At 38.2% G+C, this 17,769-nt stretch overlaps 1 protein-coding gene across 1 annotated transcript; it reads right to left on the bottom strand.

Moving 5' to 3' along the window:
• Positions 1 to 1,571: 1,571 nt before the first annotated feature.
• On the bottom strand, positions 1,572 to 17,356 carry LOC149289302 (methylcytosine dioxygenase TET2-like). The gene is made up of 9 exons (XM_089490717.1): positions 14,305 to 17,356; positions 13,820 to 13,910; positions 11,807 to 11,900; positions 9,647 to 9,855; positions 8,549 to 8,699; positions 6,333 to 6,422; positions 5,829 to 5,966; positions 4,864 to 5,221; positions 1,572 to 2,938 (listed from the first exon to the last, which is right to left on the bottom strand). The coding sequence occupies exons 1-9, from the start codon at positions 17,354 to 17,356 to the stop codon at positions 1,572 to 1,574; spliced, it is 5,550 nt and encodes a 1,849-aa protein (XP_089346843.1).
• Between the last annotated feature and the right edge of the window lie 413 nt (positions 17,357 to 17,769).

Raw genomic sequence — 17,769 nt, 5'->3', positions numbered from 1 at the left:
TATTAGAGGATCAGCTGTCACGTAGACAGTGTTTTGGACAAGCGAGTAGAATGGAAATATTGTACTACCAGAACTGTAAGCAAATGCATAGATCAAGGGGAAAGGGGGATTTTAACGGGCTAGCCTTCCACATATGATGCCTTCACATTTGGCCTCAAATAGATGTCACGACGGTGGAAAGGACCAACCTATTAAAATACTCTTTGCCTTTTCATCTATGATTCTATGATCGCACGAGATGTATGTGGGGATTTTAAAATATTATAAAAAGGAACAGCAATGACAATAAATAGATACGACTGTTACTTTTAGCAGGTAGTTCAGGAGTTGCTTTATATGGCATAATTCACCATACTTTTTATTATATACACATGGATATGTAAATGTGTATATATGTGTATACACACAAAGAGGGCCTACAAAATAATACAAAGTATTGCCCACTAAACTTAGTGTAACGCCAATTGTAAGAAAGATGCCTCACATTTAAAAAAAAATATCAGAATAACTTAAATGAATCATATTCGTAAATGTAACAATCCTTCCTTTACAATCAGAAAATATTTTAGAGACTTTTTTTTTTTGTTTTCATTCCTCAGCAATGAGGAATATATTTATTAGGTATTTCTCCGACTAAAACATATAGCTTGAACGCTATTAACGTGTGTTTTTTTTATTGTGTGATATTTTGTGCATGTCTATGCACATGCAAACACATATGTACATATAAATAGGAGGGCAGGTTGGTTCAATGTCATCCTCTCTTTTCAGCTATTGGCATGAACACTTATCCTTATGGTGAAAGGGAAACCATGTAAATAGAACAGAATGGATACAAAACAAGCATTTATAAATTGTCATTTAAAAACGAGAAGAGCTTTTTTTAATATTTTTTAAAAAAAAAAAAAAATCTTTGAATTCATGTACACTGATTAAAATTATTTGTGTAATTCAAGGCATAAAATAATTTAGATTTATAAGGACACACTTGATAGCACCAATCTTTAAAAGAATGTCCAAACATTTTCAGTGTAATTTAAATGTTTTGTTTTTCTCTCTACAATGATCTGTGCATAAAAGCTACTTAAATACATTGGAGGTCAATATTAAACCACATACATTACAATTCCAGTATTATTTAGCACATTAGGAATTCAGCACCAGATGGTATTTTTAAGATTCCTGATGTCAAAACACTACAGTAAGTTCAGCTCTGGCTCCTAGCTAGACATTATTTGTTTTTTTTTTTCTAGAAAAGTGGTCACAGATGTATACTGGTACAAGGAGGATACAAAAAATACTTTTATATTTCATCCAGTAAAACCTGTCTCGTATCATTTGAACACCTTTGCATAGGATGATTAGATCTTCTTCCTCATCATGTTCTGCAACCATTTGTAAGTCAGAAAGAATTAAAAAAATGATAGTAAAGACACCTCTTGCTTTGCTGGTAAATTAGGCAAATGCTTTCACCTCTTTCTCACACTGTGAATGATCCACACACAACCACATTGCCAAGCCCTGTAAGAAAATGCTGCACCGCTCTGATGTAAATGAGGTAAACCAGCAGACTACATGTATCTGTTGTAAGGTCCTGTAACCCGTGTTAAGGCGTATGGGGATGTAGCAACGAGAGAATCTGTGGTTATTGACATTGTTCTCTGCGTCAGGGATTTGATGAAACGAAGATAGGTTGGTTCTGCAGTTTCTTGTGCCAGCTCAATGGGCTCTCGCTTTGCTTTCTTGTTGTTAGATTTTGGAGCCACGTAGTCTGGGCCGTATTTTTCACACTCTTCTTCCTTTTCTCTGGCCTTACCTGCCATCTTTGCCTCCCATAACGCCAGCCCATGTTTTGGCTCATTCATGCTTTTGTGTTGGTAGAAAACAAGGGATATTCTGGTAGGGTGATTCCTATTGGGATTTTTCAATGGTGTTGTCGCATGAAGCTCACGCTTTGCACATTCGATTAGGATTGAACCATGAGTTGGGGCCACTGCTACACCTCCTATGTCAGGATCGAGAAAACTTTGCTCACTGTCTGACCAAACTTCCTCGTTCTCCTCTGGTACTGGAGCTGAGGCCTGTGTCATCTTTTCTTGAACGTTAGCACCATTAGTTCTGCTGAGGCCTCCAACAGTAGTCCTGTCATGGTTAAGACCTGGAAGCATTTCAGATATCCCGTTGGATACATGTGAGTGTATTTCACTGTTTTTACCATGAGGATGCAGAGAGCCTGCTCTGCCACCTAAAGTACTTGAAGACTCATGAGCACGATAGGAGTGTGGAAGAGGATACTCGCCATTTTTGTTCATAGATGAGTAATCTGGATTAGTTAGGCCAGATTTGGATTTATAGGCACCATCCATTAAGTGATTATCTGCTGAATGCAAAGGGTAGGGGTTGTAAGACCCCATATGGTGAGAATTTGGTTTATGATTATAGCCACTAAAATCACCAACCTGCATGCTTTCATTTCCGTAATTCAAGTACTTGTGGCCATACGTTTGGCTGTTTGCAAACCTCTGCTGGTATAATGAATGGACTGGAGGCAGATTTAATTTAGTCATAGGGTCTTGGTTCTTAAATTTACAGAAATCCATAGATGGTGGGTGTGGAGAATATGGGCTGATATATGATGAGTGGTTGTCTAAGGGTGCATTTCCATTACATGGATAAGGGGGGCATGGTTTACCTTGAGTTAAGGATCCTTGGTAGGGATTCATAAGGTTAGAGGCACAGTTGGAGGGGGCATGGAAAACGTCGGCAAAGTTAGATCCAGGATATGGAGATGCTGCATTCTGATATGGGTCAGGCAGATTTTGAATTCTTGCATAAGGATTTGTTTGATCTGATGCCGGGTAAGAACGTATGGGGTGGGTATGATTAACATTAGTAACGGAGCCATGGTTCACACCAGGTCCTGAAATCCGTAAAATATCTGGAAATAAAAAACAAACAAGGAGAACACCATTAAAGCTTTTTATACTTTACTGGAAAACATACTTAGGAAAATTATAACATAATAAAAATGTATATCCTAATAAACCACTATGATAAAACATACCCCACCTGGTACTCCTTGAACCCATTTTCACTTCATCTCTATTCATGTACATATCCTTGAGACGCTATCGTTGTAGGTCTTCTATATTTGCAATTACCCTTCACTTTGAAGGCTAAAGTACTAAAATATTATGCCTTTTGGTCTTACCTCAGTTAAGGCAACTGCCAGGACTACATTACTGGAAGAACGGGACCTTTGCATCAATAACGGGCTCCTTCAGAAAATTAAATTAGTAAGTAATGTGGTGTTTCATTTCCTCCAATGAATATAGCACTTATAACCACATTCAGCACTAGGCCTGCAATCATTGTTACTTCTGTTGCTACTCCAAAGTCCATAAATAATTATATCATTTACAGGCACTGTCCATTAACATTTCCAATGGCATATTTTTCCGGGTCAGTCATGAGTCAATGAGAATGCTCTGACATGTTGCTACAACAGCTGAACATACTTCTTATTTTTCCTGGTGTGCTTTAAAACCTTTATAACAACTTAGTAACGACTAAAATGACACATTATTATTATTATCAATAAGATTATATTAGCATGGGGGAACACCACCTTAAACAGGAATAAGCAATTACCAGGTGAGGTAGGTATGTATATCAATATACGTTGTGCATATTTTCGAGACACTGTCCCCTATTAGGAATATATTCTGGACAATAAATGTGAATGCAGCACTGTGCCAAAAAAACCAAATATCCAAGTGGCTGTCACCAAAGTGATCTGTGACCTTAACAACTGTGATGTTCGTGAAAAATATTGTGCAGCCCCATAATTATTTGTGTAGTTCTCAAGGACTTACCCAATGTGTACTTCACAACAATCTATGAATAAAACAGACATTTTTTGCACCATTAAAAAACCTGCAATCATTCCCAATGAGCTCCTTGAAGAATATAAATTATAGTTTTTCTCAGTAGGTCTTTTAACCCCGTAAGTGTTATTTTGCACCTACAAGAACACAGCTTTTTTTGTGTTCTCATTTAGTGCAATTTTTCCAGGATTAGTATTTTTTGCTCAAAACCATATAACATAATACTTAGTAATTAGTAATGAATAATAAAAAATGAGGCAAAAATTGAATCCTATTCATTTTTTAATACTGTTGGGCTGGTAGACAACAAAGTTTTTTTTTATTTTAGATTTCTGCTGAATTTTTTGCATTTCTCTATAACCGTATTGCTTTTTATTATTATTTTATGTTTAAAATGTTTTGTTTTTTTTTAAATCATAGGGCAGTGTGACATCGCTAGAGATCTTTTACATGAAATTATACAGTAAGCAGCATGTGTAACCAGTCAGAGGCAGTTCATCAGGGACACCAGCACTATTAGACAATCTGTTAGCGGAGAGCCCTCTCTCTGAAATCCTGAGTGCAACTGGCACTGTCACTCATGGCATACCGCGTACATCACTGGTAATAGGGCACCCGCTGCAAAGGGGTTGGTATAGCTATGTAATCGTCATGCTTTCTTTTTTCATGAAAACACTATGCATGCTCCTTGAAGGAAGGGTATGTTCCTTTTCACTGGGATTTAAGTTAATCCTCACTGGCATGCTCATTGTAACAAATTGTCAATTTGCACCTTATTGTTTTGAAGGTCACTAAAATGAACTATTGGTGGCCTTACTGAAAGGTAACACTGATTCTGTTAACACATGCACCAAAACAAAAAATAAGCTGTTCAACAAAACAGAAATCTCGCGAACCTACTGTGGGTTGTTTAAAACATGTTTTTACCATTTCGCTTTCTCCAACTAACTGGTGACCATCTGTCATCTAAACTTACCTGCCAGCGGTTTCTCATGGGTGGCCGATTCCAGCTGCGCATTCTTGTAGCGTGATGGTTTCTCCTTTTCATGCTTGCCTGTGCCATTTTCCAAAGCAGCAGACAGTTTTTCTGCTGCAGCTTTTTTGGCTTCTAACTTTTTTTGGCGACACGTCTTCACCGGTTCTGCCAGCATCCTTACTTGTCTGCGGAAGTGAGACAGAACCTGGATAGCACCAGTCCTTTTCTTTTCCTCTTGAGCTGTCCTACTTCCAAATTCATCCACATCAGAGACCTTGTATAGAGGTAAGACATGCAGTTGCTCATCTTGTGGCACTTTGTCGATATTACGATTGTCTTCTCTGGTTAAAGTGCAAACCTAGGTTAAAAAATAAACATAATATCTTAACATAGACAGAGGCAGAGTATGTACATGGATGAAAAGGTCCTTGGTACAAGCACAACCATACCTGTAACAAAAGCGCTAGTGCCTTATGAAAAATCCTGAGAATGCCAAATACATGCCGTAATACATGTGCCTCTGCACCAGCCATGATATGTTTAATTAGATAAATGTTTTATTTGTAATATTATCATCAGGACAAGATTGTGATAAAAAGGATGTATAGCAAACAGTAAACCTCACCTACTTTTATTAACCATGCAATTAAGCTGAACACATCTCTTGATATACGTACAGCAAATCAGCTTCCACACTGGCTTGGCTAGGGTTGGATTCAAGGAAGGTTTCCCATTCATTTCAATGGGAGAACATCAATGCAGCTGATTGGCTGCTTCAGGCAGCCAATTAGTGCGTGAATCATAGGACCACTCTGCACTGATGTGATTATTATATTAAAAAGATGCATTGTTACTGGTTAGTAAATGGGTAGACTTTCCTAATAACAACAGATTGCTTTTCATTTCAGTGTCTTTGCAGCTACTCAATAAGTTCAAATATAGTTATTCAGAACACAGATACTGACCAGTGTGCTGCCATTCTGCATATTGTGCAAATCTCTGTGGGAATGTGCGCAAAAATCTAGGCAGGCTGTGACTCCCGAGAAAGGGCGACCTTCCTTCGTACCAAGACGGCAGTCGGGAGCTCTGTGTTCATGCTCGATCTATACAGTAGGAAAATAATAAATGCCATTAACGTTGTACGTCACATACTAATAAGCATACTTTTACATTCTGAAAACATCTGATATCATGGTTACTTCCAGGTGCATGAAAGAAACATGGAACGTGGATAAGCTGACAACTCCCAAACAGTTGAATTTATTTTAAAAAAATATGCACAGCACACAGTATCCAGTAACGTCCACTGAACTCACTCTGAATTCAATAGCACCTTGGCCGTTTAGTGAAACGTTTGGCTGCTGTGCATTTCCCAAGACTTGAACAACTTGTCAAAACTCATTATGAGACTTGGAGGAAGTGATTGACCCAAGTAAGTTCCACAAGAAGGACCATGTTGGCAAACTCACCTGATTATGGTAGGCATCAGGTGCGAGTTTCTTGTAGATTGGAGCCATCAAGGTTGACAAGTGCTGCAGATTGGCTTCCAGCTTCTCTTCCTTTGGTAATATAAAAGAAAATGTGATCAAATTAACATTTTGCAGTCCAGGAGTTCCAAATACTCCACAATGAGGTCACTAGACAATGTAAATGTGCTAAGAAAAACACAATTCCTATACATAAATTATGTAAAACAACCTGCAGGCTATATTCAGGGATTTATTGCCCCCAAAAACTGGACCACTGATAACAAAAAATCTTAGTTTATTCATATGCTTTCTTGCACTCAGCTGCCTTTACGTGGACCACTTTTTGATTTGTTGTAAAATTGTTCTTTTGTTTTTCAGGCAGATACAGATGGCAAGCAGTAGAGGACACTACAATCACAGTTTTATTTTGATCTGATTTTGATTATACAGGTCTACACAATCTCTAATAATAAATTGTGATTTTTAGGCAGATTAATATGCTGCATTATTTACAAGGAATAATCTTGATGTCTTTAGTTACTAAGAAGTCTTCCTATGCTGAACACCTACAGCACTTTTTTAGCTAAGGTAAAGAGTATGTGCACATTTGTCTTTTTACATCACTCCATGAAAAGCAAGCCTGCCCCACATACAAATAATGGAACCCCCCCTAACATATGTTCCCATTAGCTGTTATATAGTGTAGGGCTGCAAATAACGATTATTTTCATCGATTAATCGGATAAAAAATGTAAATTTCTTGTTTATTTAAAATAATTTAATGAAGTAACTTGATGTACAAACAAACAGCAGAATACAAAGACTTTGATTGAGAAAAATGCATTTCTTGTTTTCATTTCCCAACCTGCACATCTGAGCCCAGGCTTGTCACTCTGCCTCCCAGATATGTCTTATACCCCTTGTATGTCTTATACCCCCAGATATGCCACTCAGCCCTCCCCTGATATGCCTTATATCTCCCCATATGCCACTGTGCCCTGTGATATGCCTTATACCCCCCTGATATGCCTTAAACCCCGTGATATGCCTTATACCCCAGATATGCCACTGTGCCCCCTGATATGCCTTATACCCCAGATATGCCACTCTATTGAGGTCGGATTATAAAATGAGGGGTATTTTTAAGAGCATCTGCTCTGAAAAACCCCTCATCTTATCTTCGATAAAATCAATTCAACTAATCGATAATGAAATTGGTTGGCAACGATTATCATCAATTAGTTGTTGCAGCCCTAATATAGTGCTCTGAAAAAGTGTTTGCCCCCTTCCCATCACATTTTCATGTTTCAGATGATCCAACTAACATTTTATTTATTTAAGTTAAAGCGCTAAGCAATTTTGGTATGTTGGCTGCTCCTGGTAAGGTTCACCGCTGTTTCAAGTTTTCTCCATTTGTAGATAATAGCTCTGTCATTTGCTGGAGTCCCAAAGCCTTAAAAATGGCTTTGAAACCCTTGTCAGACAGATAGATGTCAACGACTTTGTTTCTTATCTGTTTTTGAACTGTGCTGCTTTTTGAGACCTTTTAGTTTACTTAATTTTGCAAGACAGGTTCTATTTAATTGATGTTTAGATTAAACAGGGCTGGCAGTAATCTGTGGATGTGAAATTGAACCCAATTATGAATTCAATTTGGTTAATTTGGTAACTAAGTGGACAATAATTTATATACAATACGTAAGGTAATAGTGGTAGATTCAAATCACCCCATCATATGCCTAATTCATGTTAAAGAGTGAAGCAGTGGGAGGCATAAGCTACGGTATTGTAGGTCGGTGTACGAAGTTGGAAATACACAGGCCAGAAAAAAATGCAAGGTAATGTTTCTGATTAGTTTTCAGACATCGTGTGACGTAACTAGGTGACCACAGAAGAAACAGTAACAGAATGAGTCATGCAAAATTCTCAATCTAGACTATAAATGGAAACATGTTCATGTGGAGGGACAAGGCCAGGACTAAAATAAACAGATCCTTGCAATGTTTCCAGGCACTTGAAAGAGCCCTGATCATATTTAAAACTGGAGATCTGGGAACACAGCCCTTTTTTCAAACAATATCCAGAACTGCTCATGGAACATGGGTCATGCATTCAGCTTTTGCAATCGATCACATCTGCCAAGCTTTAATGCCAAATGAATCATAGCTAACAGTTACCTGCTGTTAGTTTGTATGTCATGAAAAATCAACACCAACCTCTTTTGGATCATCACCGAGAAGTTTAAATTTTCGTGGAATTTTGCTTCTGGCAAACTTGCACCCATTGTAATACATACTCCATGAGCACCCAAAAGAAAAAGAGGCACCACAGGTTTCGGGGTCCAGCCCCTGGCATGCACAAGTGCGCCTAAAAAGAAAGTGGGAGAACATAGGATATTATTTTTAAGTGTGCCCACATTTTTACAATATGATGCCAGTTTATGAATTATACCTTGACAGAGTCTTAAAATAAGTGACCTATTTTATGAAATAGCCATAAATCAAGTGCAATATAGAAACCATGTGTAGAGATGGGTCATCTAAACATATTAAAAAACATGTAAAATTGGAGGACCGAAGAATGGACGTGACCGAAAGTGCTGTCATTTTGGCGGGAAATTCCCACCAGGTTATGCTGCGGAGATGCAGATGAAACAGAAGATGAAGAAGAGGATACAGAAGCAAAAGACGTTGGCAGAGAAGGTAGGGTACCATTTAGAAAGCGTGAGAGTGTCAATGAGTGGGAATGTGGGCGCTGGGCGACGGATTCGGTCCCAAATTAAAAATGCTCCCAAAATATTCGGCCGAAACAAACGGGCAGGAAGCGTAATTCGTTGCCCGAAAGCAAATAAGCCAAAAAATGTGTCCGAATTGTTTTTGGCCCATTTGCACAGCTCTAGTGGGTAGTGGGGTGATACCATTTTAGTTACCATGCCACTGCATACTATCTGTTTAACTCGTTTTTAAAGCATGTTTAATCTTTAATATAGTAAAACACTGGGACCTTAAAGAGCCTTATCTTCAAAGTTCTTGATAACACAACTGATAAGACCATTTGACAAATCCATGTTGCCACTGGATTTATTTGGTCCCCTGAGAATTACCAGTACAAGTTACTGTTTAACCCTTTAACTTATCTATCACCCAGTGAAGGTAGTAATTCCACTAAAACGGTTGAGACACTGTACAAGCGTGAGTATGAAACATAAAAACAGATGTGTTACTGTCTAATCACACGTCCACAGAGGAGGGGGGGCGCATAGCGGAATAGAATACGAAGCTTTGCCTTTAGCCCCATTAAATGGCAGAACTTACTCTTCATTACGCGCACAACGTCTGTTTGTTAAGGTTCCATATTTCCGAAGTGTTTCGGTGAGCTCACTGTATAACCTGTCGGCTAACGACAAAGAAACTCCTTCCCACACCAGTATAAGAATAATAATCACAGCCGTCTCGCAGGAGTGACCAGCCCGTTCTCTCACCAAGCACAGCAGCTTCTCGTCCGTTCCACTCCGACGAATAACCTGTCAACATACCAAGAAAGGCACATGCAGTCAAGGTGAGGTTACAATGCAAAATAATATGAAAGGTGTACAGACAAACATGTTTTCCTTGTTGTGAACACTATACTTCCTTGCCTCTTCAATACAAATGCGGTAATCATAATGTAAAAAACATCCCACAAAACCGTGCTGAAAATGTGTCTGAGATAACTTCAGAGATAACGAATCCGGAAAAAAGCTCATCTTATGTTAAATTTTTGTGACAGAGACTGTGCCTTGTAGCTACCAAAATGTTAATTTGCAGGGCTATAAATTATTCAGAGGTACATTAATTCAATTACATAATACAATAAAATCAGAATTTACAAATGGCTGCAGCCAATCTAAATATAATCCCAATAAAAAGAAACTGCAGTTCAGATGAATGATTCCATTGAGTGTCTGGAAATCTTAATTTATTAACACGTGAGTTCTGTGCACACACAGCTGGGTAAATGGAGATAGCAAGACAAGCTCTACAGGTGCATTTATCTAAAACCTTTTCAGAAGAATAAACAAGGCTGAAATTCGCTTGCTGGTTATTCAACTTATAAAAAAAAAATAAAAATCATAAAAGATACCACCTGCCACCAGGAATGACATACAGATTATGTACCACAAAATCTAATAGATAAAGAAATGTGTCCCAATTTAGGACTGTTGTGACGTATTTTTATTATCTATAATGTAGGATAGGCTAAGCTATTACTAGGGTTGCTCCAGAATGAGAAATCAAATACTCGACTCTCCTGCACACTCAGTTTAGTGAATACATCCCCGTGTCTTCTGATATGTAGTCAGGTGTTTTACATGTTTTTGTAATATGTTTAGATGACCATATATTTCAGTTTACTTAAATTTCATATTTAGACTCTACCATCTGTAGACATGGGTTATATATTGCACGTCATTTATGGCTATTACATAAAAAAGGTCAGTTCTTTTAAGACTCTGTGTTTGCTATGTTGGACGCACAGATAAAACTGACGCCTTAAGAGCAATTGTGTATAAATAATAATTTATAAACTAGAATCATGGTGTAAAAATGTGTACTGAAAACAAAATATGTAGGTATATCCAGCAGCAAAATAAATTCTGCTGTAATGTGGATTATTAAGTATATTAAGTCAAAAACCATAACACACATTTTTTATGTTGTTATCTAGATAGAGTATGGTTGGCTATTTAAGAGATTCCATTAATAAAAAATACATACCTAAACTGTAAGAAGCTTTATTTATAATACAAAAAAATACCCCAAATAACCGGTGTCACGTGATACTGTTTTTTTGCTTACCATTTTTTATTTGCTAAATATACAAAAATAATTTACTTTGATAAATTATCTAAAATCCTTACATTTACCAAAAACATGTTGGAAGACATATTCCGTCATGCATAGCCCAGTATGCAAACCTCAGCTAAATACATCTTAATGCATAGGCATTTGTTAGCAATCTCATTACTTCAACGAAGATATAAAATGTAAGCATATTAGTGGATTTTAGGTATATTTCATCAAAGTAAATTATATTTTAAATGTGACAACCTGGCTCCTCTTGCATTCTGGCAATGGTTGGAGCTAAAAGACATTACTTTCTTAACCCATCTTAAGATTCACATGCTCGCGGGGCATCACTGAGCAAGCCGGTGCAAAATAGGGACACAGCTAAAATTCAAGTGGCTTGGTAGCTATTGTTTTAGAACATTCCAAAAGCTTGAAGGACTCATTCAGTAAACATTACAGGCTGGATTTTCAGCCATGTTTATGTCCCAACATCTTAAATAGTTCGTAGATAGTCTGTCTCAGAGCTGGGGGGGCTAGCATTTTGTTCTGAAAACACTTCTTTTCAGAGAACAAAGGGGAACTTTATTACATGTAAAAATTAATGAATAAAACAAAGCATTTTTTGTTGACGATTCCTTCACTTACCCATTTTGCAATTGGGCATCCCTGAGAACTCTTGCCTTCTTTGCCCGTATAAACCACTTTTTCAATTCTAATAGCTTTCCCCTTTTCACCAAACCTACAAAACAAATACGAACATAAATACATTAAAACACCAAACAATTCTGCAGCACGTTGCATGCGTTGGGGTCTCTTATGCAGATTTCAGAACACCCTACCTGCTGCTTCTAAATGTGTGTGATTCTAACAAAAAAATATGCAGAATGAAGTTTGGATTTGCTGTTTTTCAGCCTTATGTCTACTATAATCTATATTTGTATTTTCTACTGGAGTTTCGGTGCTTTCCATCACCACCATTGGGGAAATGAATGAAGGTTGCTAAAAATGAAACAGTTAATTAATGGGGAAAGGGACTACTTTCTGGTCCCAAACCCCAAAGTAATAATGCTCTTTGATTAACCAATTCTCCTTATTTAATGTCGGCAGATACTGTATTTAGAGCAGGGGTGACCTGAAATATGATATCATCCTGGAGAATGATCCCCTTCGATTTTCACTATAAAAAATAAAAAGCAAAAAGTGCTTGGCCAACTGCTAAATTTACCAACTGCTAAACATTTTCAGGTGTCAATGAACAGACGCCTATGTGTCCCCTTCAGTCTTAAAAAACAGAACCAACCAGTATGTTCCAAAATACAGATATTCTAACTAACCCCAAAGTGACCGCTTCAATAAATCTACAATAACCAGCCTAATAAATAATGGGAATCATGACACATCTCCATGAACAGTGTGGTTTGTATAAGAATTAAATAAAACCAGCATAGCCCACTGTAAACGCAGGAAGTAGACCAACCAGAGATTGCTTACTTTCTCACTAGGACAAAAGAAGGGGAACTTCCATGGAAATAAATATTTTCAACTTGAGCATAACATTTTGTGCTGCATACACAGTAATGGAGGTAATCAAGCATTGGCAAAATCCAGTTTGATCTCCTAATAATCTGCATTTACCTGCAGACCCATTTTTACACATTTGCTCCTCCAATTTAAGACTATGTCCTCTTGTTGTGGTAGTCTGCTTCTTTTAACTATACTCTCCTCATTTATAGTGTTGATTCCTTTTCATCCAGGCTATATATGTTAAGATTCTTTTAACCTTTCCTGATAAATTTTATCCTGTAATCCAAGAACCATTTTAGTAGCCCTTCTCTGAACTTTCTACATCCTTCTGGAGATACGGTCTCCAGTACTGTACACAATACTCCAAGTGAGGTCTCACCAGTGAGACTGAGCTCTTCCCTCTTTCTACTGCTAATACCTCTAACTATACAACCAAGCATTCTGCTAGCATTACCTGCTGCTCTACTGCATTGTCTGCCTACCTTTAAATCCTCAGAAATAATTACCCCTAAATCACTTTCCTCGCACGTTGAGGTTAGGACAGTATTAAATATTTTGAACTCTGCCCTTGGGTTTTTATGCCCTAGATGCATTACCTTGCATTTATCCACATTAAATGCCAGTTGCCACAGCTCTGACCATTTTTTCAGGTTACCTAAATCATTTGGCCTATCCCTCCAGGAACGTCAACCCTGTTGCAAACATTAGGTGACTTTTTCTGCACAATCACCACACTGAGCTGATTCTTTATGGCAGTGCTAGGTAGTTCCTTCCTATACATACTCATTAGGCAGAATGCTCCGCTGGGTGATTAAACATGAGCTGTTCCATTGTTTATCACAGGCAGTAAGATGAGATCAAGTTGTTTGTCTCATAGATCAAGCTAAGATAACATAGCTAGAGCACATAAAAATGGCTAATATGCCGCTGCCTAAAAAACACTAAATAATGAAAACTAGAACTTTTTTTAAAAAATAACTACATTCTCCACAGTATTTTGCATAATTTTTTTACAGTAATAAAAAGAAAACGGTAGATGTTCTCTTTTAACTCTGATAGATCGTCTCTTTCAACTGGTCCATAGGATACACTTTTCCTGGGAAATACACTTTACTTAAAAAAAATGCCATTTACCTTTCTTCCATCATTTCTCTGATAGCTGCCACATTAGGTCCAGCCCCAAGATGTGTATAATAGGGTCCTTCGTCCTTCTCAATGATTTGTTCTGTTCAAATCAAAAGGATTTCAAACAGTTACGTTAATTTGCCTTCTTTTTTACACTACATGTAAATCATTACATTCAACATCCCTGTGCCTAACCTAAAGATTGCTGAGACACTGTACTTCAATATGTGGAAAAAGTCTTTTATCAAAGAAAGACAACATGGATTCTAGGTCAATGTAATATGAAATTATTCTTCTTTACAATAATCCAACATATGCTGCACTACATAGTGCTTGTAATCTTGGAACTGTCTAAAATCAAATAGTGATACTTATTTATTTATTTTGATACCTCAGTGAATGACACGGCTAGGTCTAACATTCTCTTAAAAATGAAGCTACAATTACACCACAACTAATTCTTAAATTAGTTTTTGCCTGACAATGCCACTTACCCACACAGCTGCATGACGGGAAATCATATTGTGTTTTTACAGGGGTCGTCTCCAAAAGATTTTTCACTGGGGTGCTCAGAAGCTTAGAAGGTGATTCTAAAAAATGATTCAGGGCAGATCCCGCTGCCCTCTTGGTTGGTGTTCTTTCTTGAGGATGAACACTGTGATGATCCAACGTTGATGAACCGGTGTGTGTACTTAAGATTGTAACAGGACCTGAGGACTCCACCTTCACGTGCTTGGGTGATCTGATGGTGGACACATGATGATGAAACAATGATTTCCCAGTATACTGTTTCATTTGCTGTTCCATTGTTTCGATGATACTCTTTTGTTGTATGTTCTCTGTGCCAAAATGCTGACTCTCTTGTTTGATTGTTTTTTTGCCTGTTTTGTTCTCCATGGGTGTACGCATACAGTGGGAGCTGCTCTCCATTTTAGCAGTTTTAAGCCCAAGGGGGCTTTCATGCCTTTGTTGCTCCCGTCGTTGAAGTAGGTGATGTCTAAGGGCAGCATGTTTTGGAATACAATCTACTTGGTTTGCAAAATCTAAATTATATCCTGTTTGATCCTGTGAAAATGGAGTAGTAGGTTGGCTTTGTAGCAGGTATCTCTTTTGGTTTGATGTGCTCTGGGGCACAAAAACATCTTGGCTCAGTCTACTGTTCTCTTGGGTTTGTTGATGTGGATGTTGAGGGATGGGGACTCTGTTTTTTGTAGATTGATAACTGTGTGTGTCTCGCTGCTGAGAACTATTATTCTGATAATATTTCATGTGCTGCAATGCACCTGTTACCCCTTGTGCATAACATTTACCAGACTCCATCTTCTCAGGAGCATACAGCTCTTTGCCTGCAAAAGGACGTTCTGTGTGATGTGTGCTGGGTTCCTGATTTTGACAGAAAGTGGAATCTGTGTTACTTGAATGTTTCCTTGGATCCATCTCCAGTTCTTGAGCTGACAGCTGGTACTGTAGAGAATTCTGGTACTGATTCAGAACCATAGAGTTTTCTTCATGTTTTATTGAGTTTTGAGTGCTCTCCTTAGTTTGGATGCTACCGTACAGTGAGTGATGGTGGGCATGTTGCAATTGCAATTCTTGCTGATGCCTCTGTTGAACGTTTTGGTTATGATTTAGCTGTGGGCTTTCACATTGTTTTGTATTCTGCTGGTGCAGTGGCTGCTGCAAATTGTGGGGAACTGGTCCAGTCTCAGCTCGAGATGTCTGCAGGTTTAAGTGCTTTTTTAAACCTTGATCAAACACTTGCTCAGGTTCAGAAGCTGCCTTGAAGCTAAAAAGATTATCATTGCTTTTCTGTGCATGTGACTGTATATGGGAATCATTTTGTTTAGCCTCGTTTAAGTGCTTTTGGAAATTTAGCTGATGATCATGACTGTTTGGCTGCAGTGTTGTCATGTCGCTTGGCATGTCTGGGTTGTATGGGCTCTCGTTTATTAGACCCTGTTTTCTTGTATACTGCTTTAGCTTCATCTGGTTTTGTGACTGGGACTCTAGAAGCAAATGCAATAAATCCGAATCAGAATTCTGGGAAGAGCCTCTCTTTCTACATTGATTAGGATCACGTTCTAACCAGTCCTGTTTCAAATAAGGATTTGCTTGCTGCCTATTTTCTTCTGTGCCTTTCCCTGCTCCGTTGCAATTCTCCCTGCTATTTTGTTGGAGGATAGACTGATTTTGCCTCTTTGTACTGTTGTCAAACAGACACATGTTGGGAACCGTGTTTTCAGATGCAGCCTCTCTTCCTGAAGAACAGTGCAGAGAGGGCAACTCGGTGGGTTGCAACATATGTTTTGTGCCATGTGCGTGTGGAGTAGCAGAGTGCGTTGAGACTGCTGGATCATGTGTCTGAGCAGGTTCATTGGGTGGAGTGGGATTAAATATCAGGCCATCATATGGGTTCTGATTGGAATTTAACTGTTCTGTTTCTTGGGAATACATTAATTTGTTTAACTGCAATGAATGAAAAGGATCTTTTTCCAGTGAATCGTGCTCAGCAGGCTCATTGTCAGAGCTCCTATTCACACATGGGAAAGAAGTATTGGTAGAAACAGACTGGTTCTGGGCGGAGGTCTGCCCCACTGCATCAAGTGAGTCACAGTTTCCATCCAATAACGTATGGGAGTTATACTTGGGTGTCTCCTTTCGAAGTTGTTCCTGTTCGTTTAGGTTAAGTGAAAAGCTTTCAGGTAATGCAGCTGGCTCGCTGAAACTGTCACCATTAGAGGCCTCAACAGCCATTGCATCTGGCCCTTGAGGCAGCACCGAGTTCAAGGTTTGGTGGGAAGTGACCTGCCCTGAGGTATGTGGTGAATGAATTGTCTGAGGAGACAAGTCATTACTAGCATCATTTAGAGTGTTAATGGCATCCATGTGAGGTGTATTCTTCTGCATTGCAATGGAAACCTGGTCATGATAATATTGAGGGTGTGTATTTTCCAGGAGCTCGCTATGAATGGTTTCCATGGAAGAGGCAGAAACATTAGCACCATTTGACATTGGCACTGTCTTATCATTGCGACATAAGACAATGTCTCCGTTGTGGGAATTATGATCTTTACTCGGATTGCTGGGAACCTGAAACCCTGGATTTTCTTGTTCTAATATTCTTGCCGATTCATCTTTACTACAGAAATCAGAGACGTTTTGTGGATTATTATTATCTCTTAAGTCACCTTGATTTTCTCCATTAACCATATCATGTCCTTTAACTTTTTTCAATAGATGGGATTCTGAAAGCGAAGGTTCGCTAAACGTACGTTTTATCCCGCCATTTTGAAGATGGTTAAAAAACCGTCTGTTTTCATGTAGTAGATCAGAACCGGCACATTCCTGGTTTCCTTTCATGTGTGGGACACTGTAGCTGCTATTAATTGGTAAATATTTGTCACCATTAACTTGGATATGGGTGTCCTCAGTTGGCAGGCTCCCATTTTGAAGCTTTGTGATCTTGGTTTGGCAAGCAGGTGCTGGATGTATTAAGAGTGGACTCAATCTACTGCCCTCATTATGGTTGGTTCTTTCCTCTTCCATCTGGCCTGCTCCAGGGCCATCCAAAAGGCTTCCCTGCAAACGTATCTACAAAATAAAAAAAAAACAAAAAACATTATTTTACATGACAATGTATTTTATGAAAGCTTGTGAGTCAAATTATTAGATGTACACTTAAATTAATGTCTTAAAAAGTATTAGTTTTCATACTGCAAACACTGAAATGCATACGAACCATACAAAGCACTAAGAGATCGGAATTTTAAAAAAATCTTGAATTCTGCTTCAGAATGTCTTACATGTAACATGTAGCATATGGCTGGAAAATTCCAGTAATTTTGCAATATTGGCTCTCAATATAACATAAAATGCCTGTAAATAAGCATATGGGATTTTTTTAGTTTACTTTCACATTTCTGATTATTTTCTGACTCTCACAATGATACTCCGCTGTG

Source organism: Sceloporus occidentalis, unplaced genomic scaffold (assembly GCF_023333645.1).
Source record: "Sceloporus occidentalis isolate IW3139 unplaced genomic scaffold, rSceOcc1.0.p SCAF_46, whole genome shotgun sequence".
In the NCBI taxonomy this organism is placed as follows: Eukaryota; Metazoa; Chordata; class Lepidosauria; order Squamata; family Phrynosomatidae; genus Sceloporus; species Sceloporus occidentalis.
The sequence above is the reverse complement of the archived record's forward strand: the minus strand, read 5'-3'. Positions and strand labels throughout refer to the sequence as shown.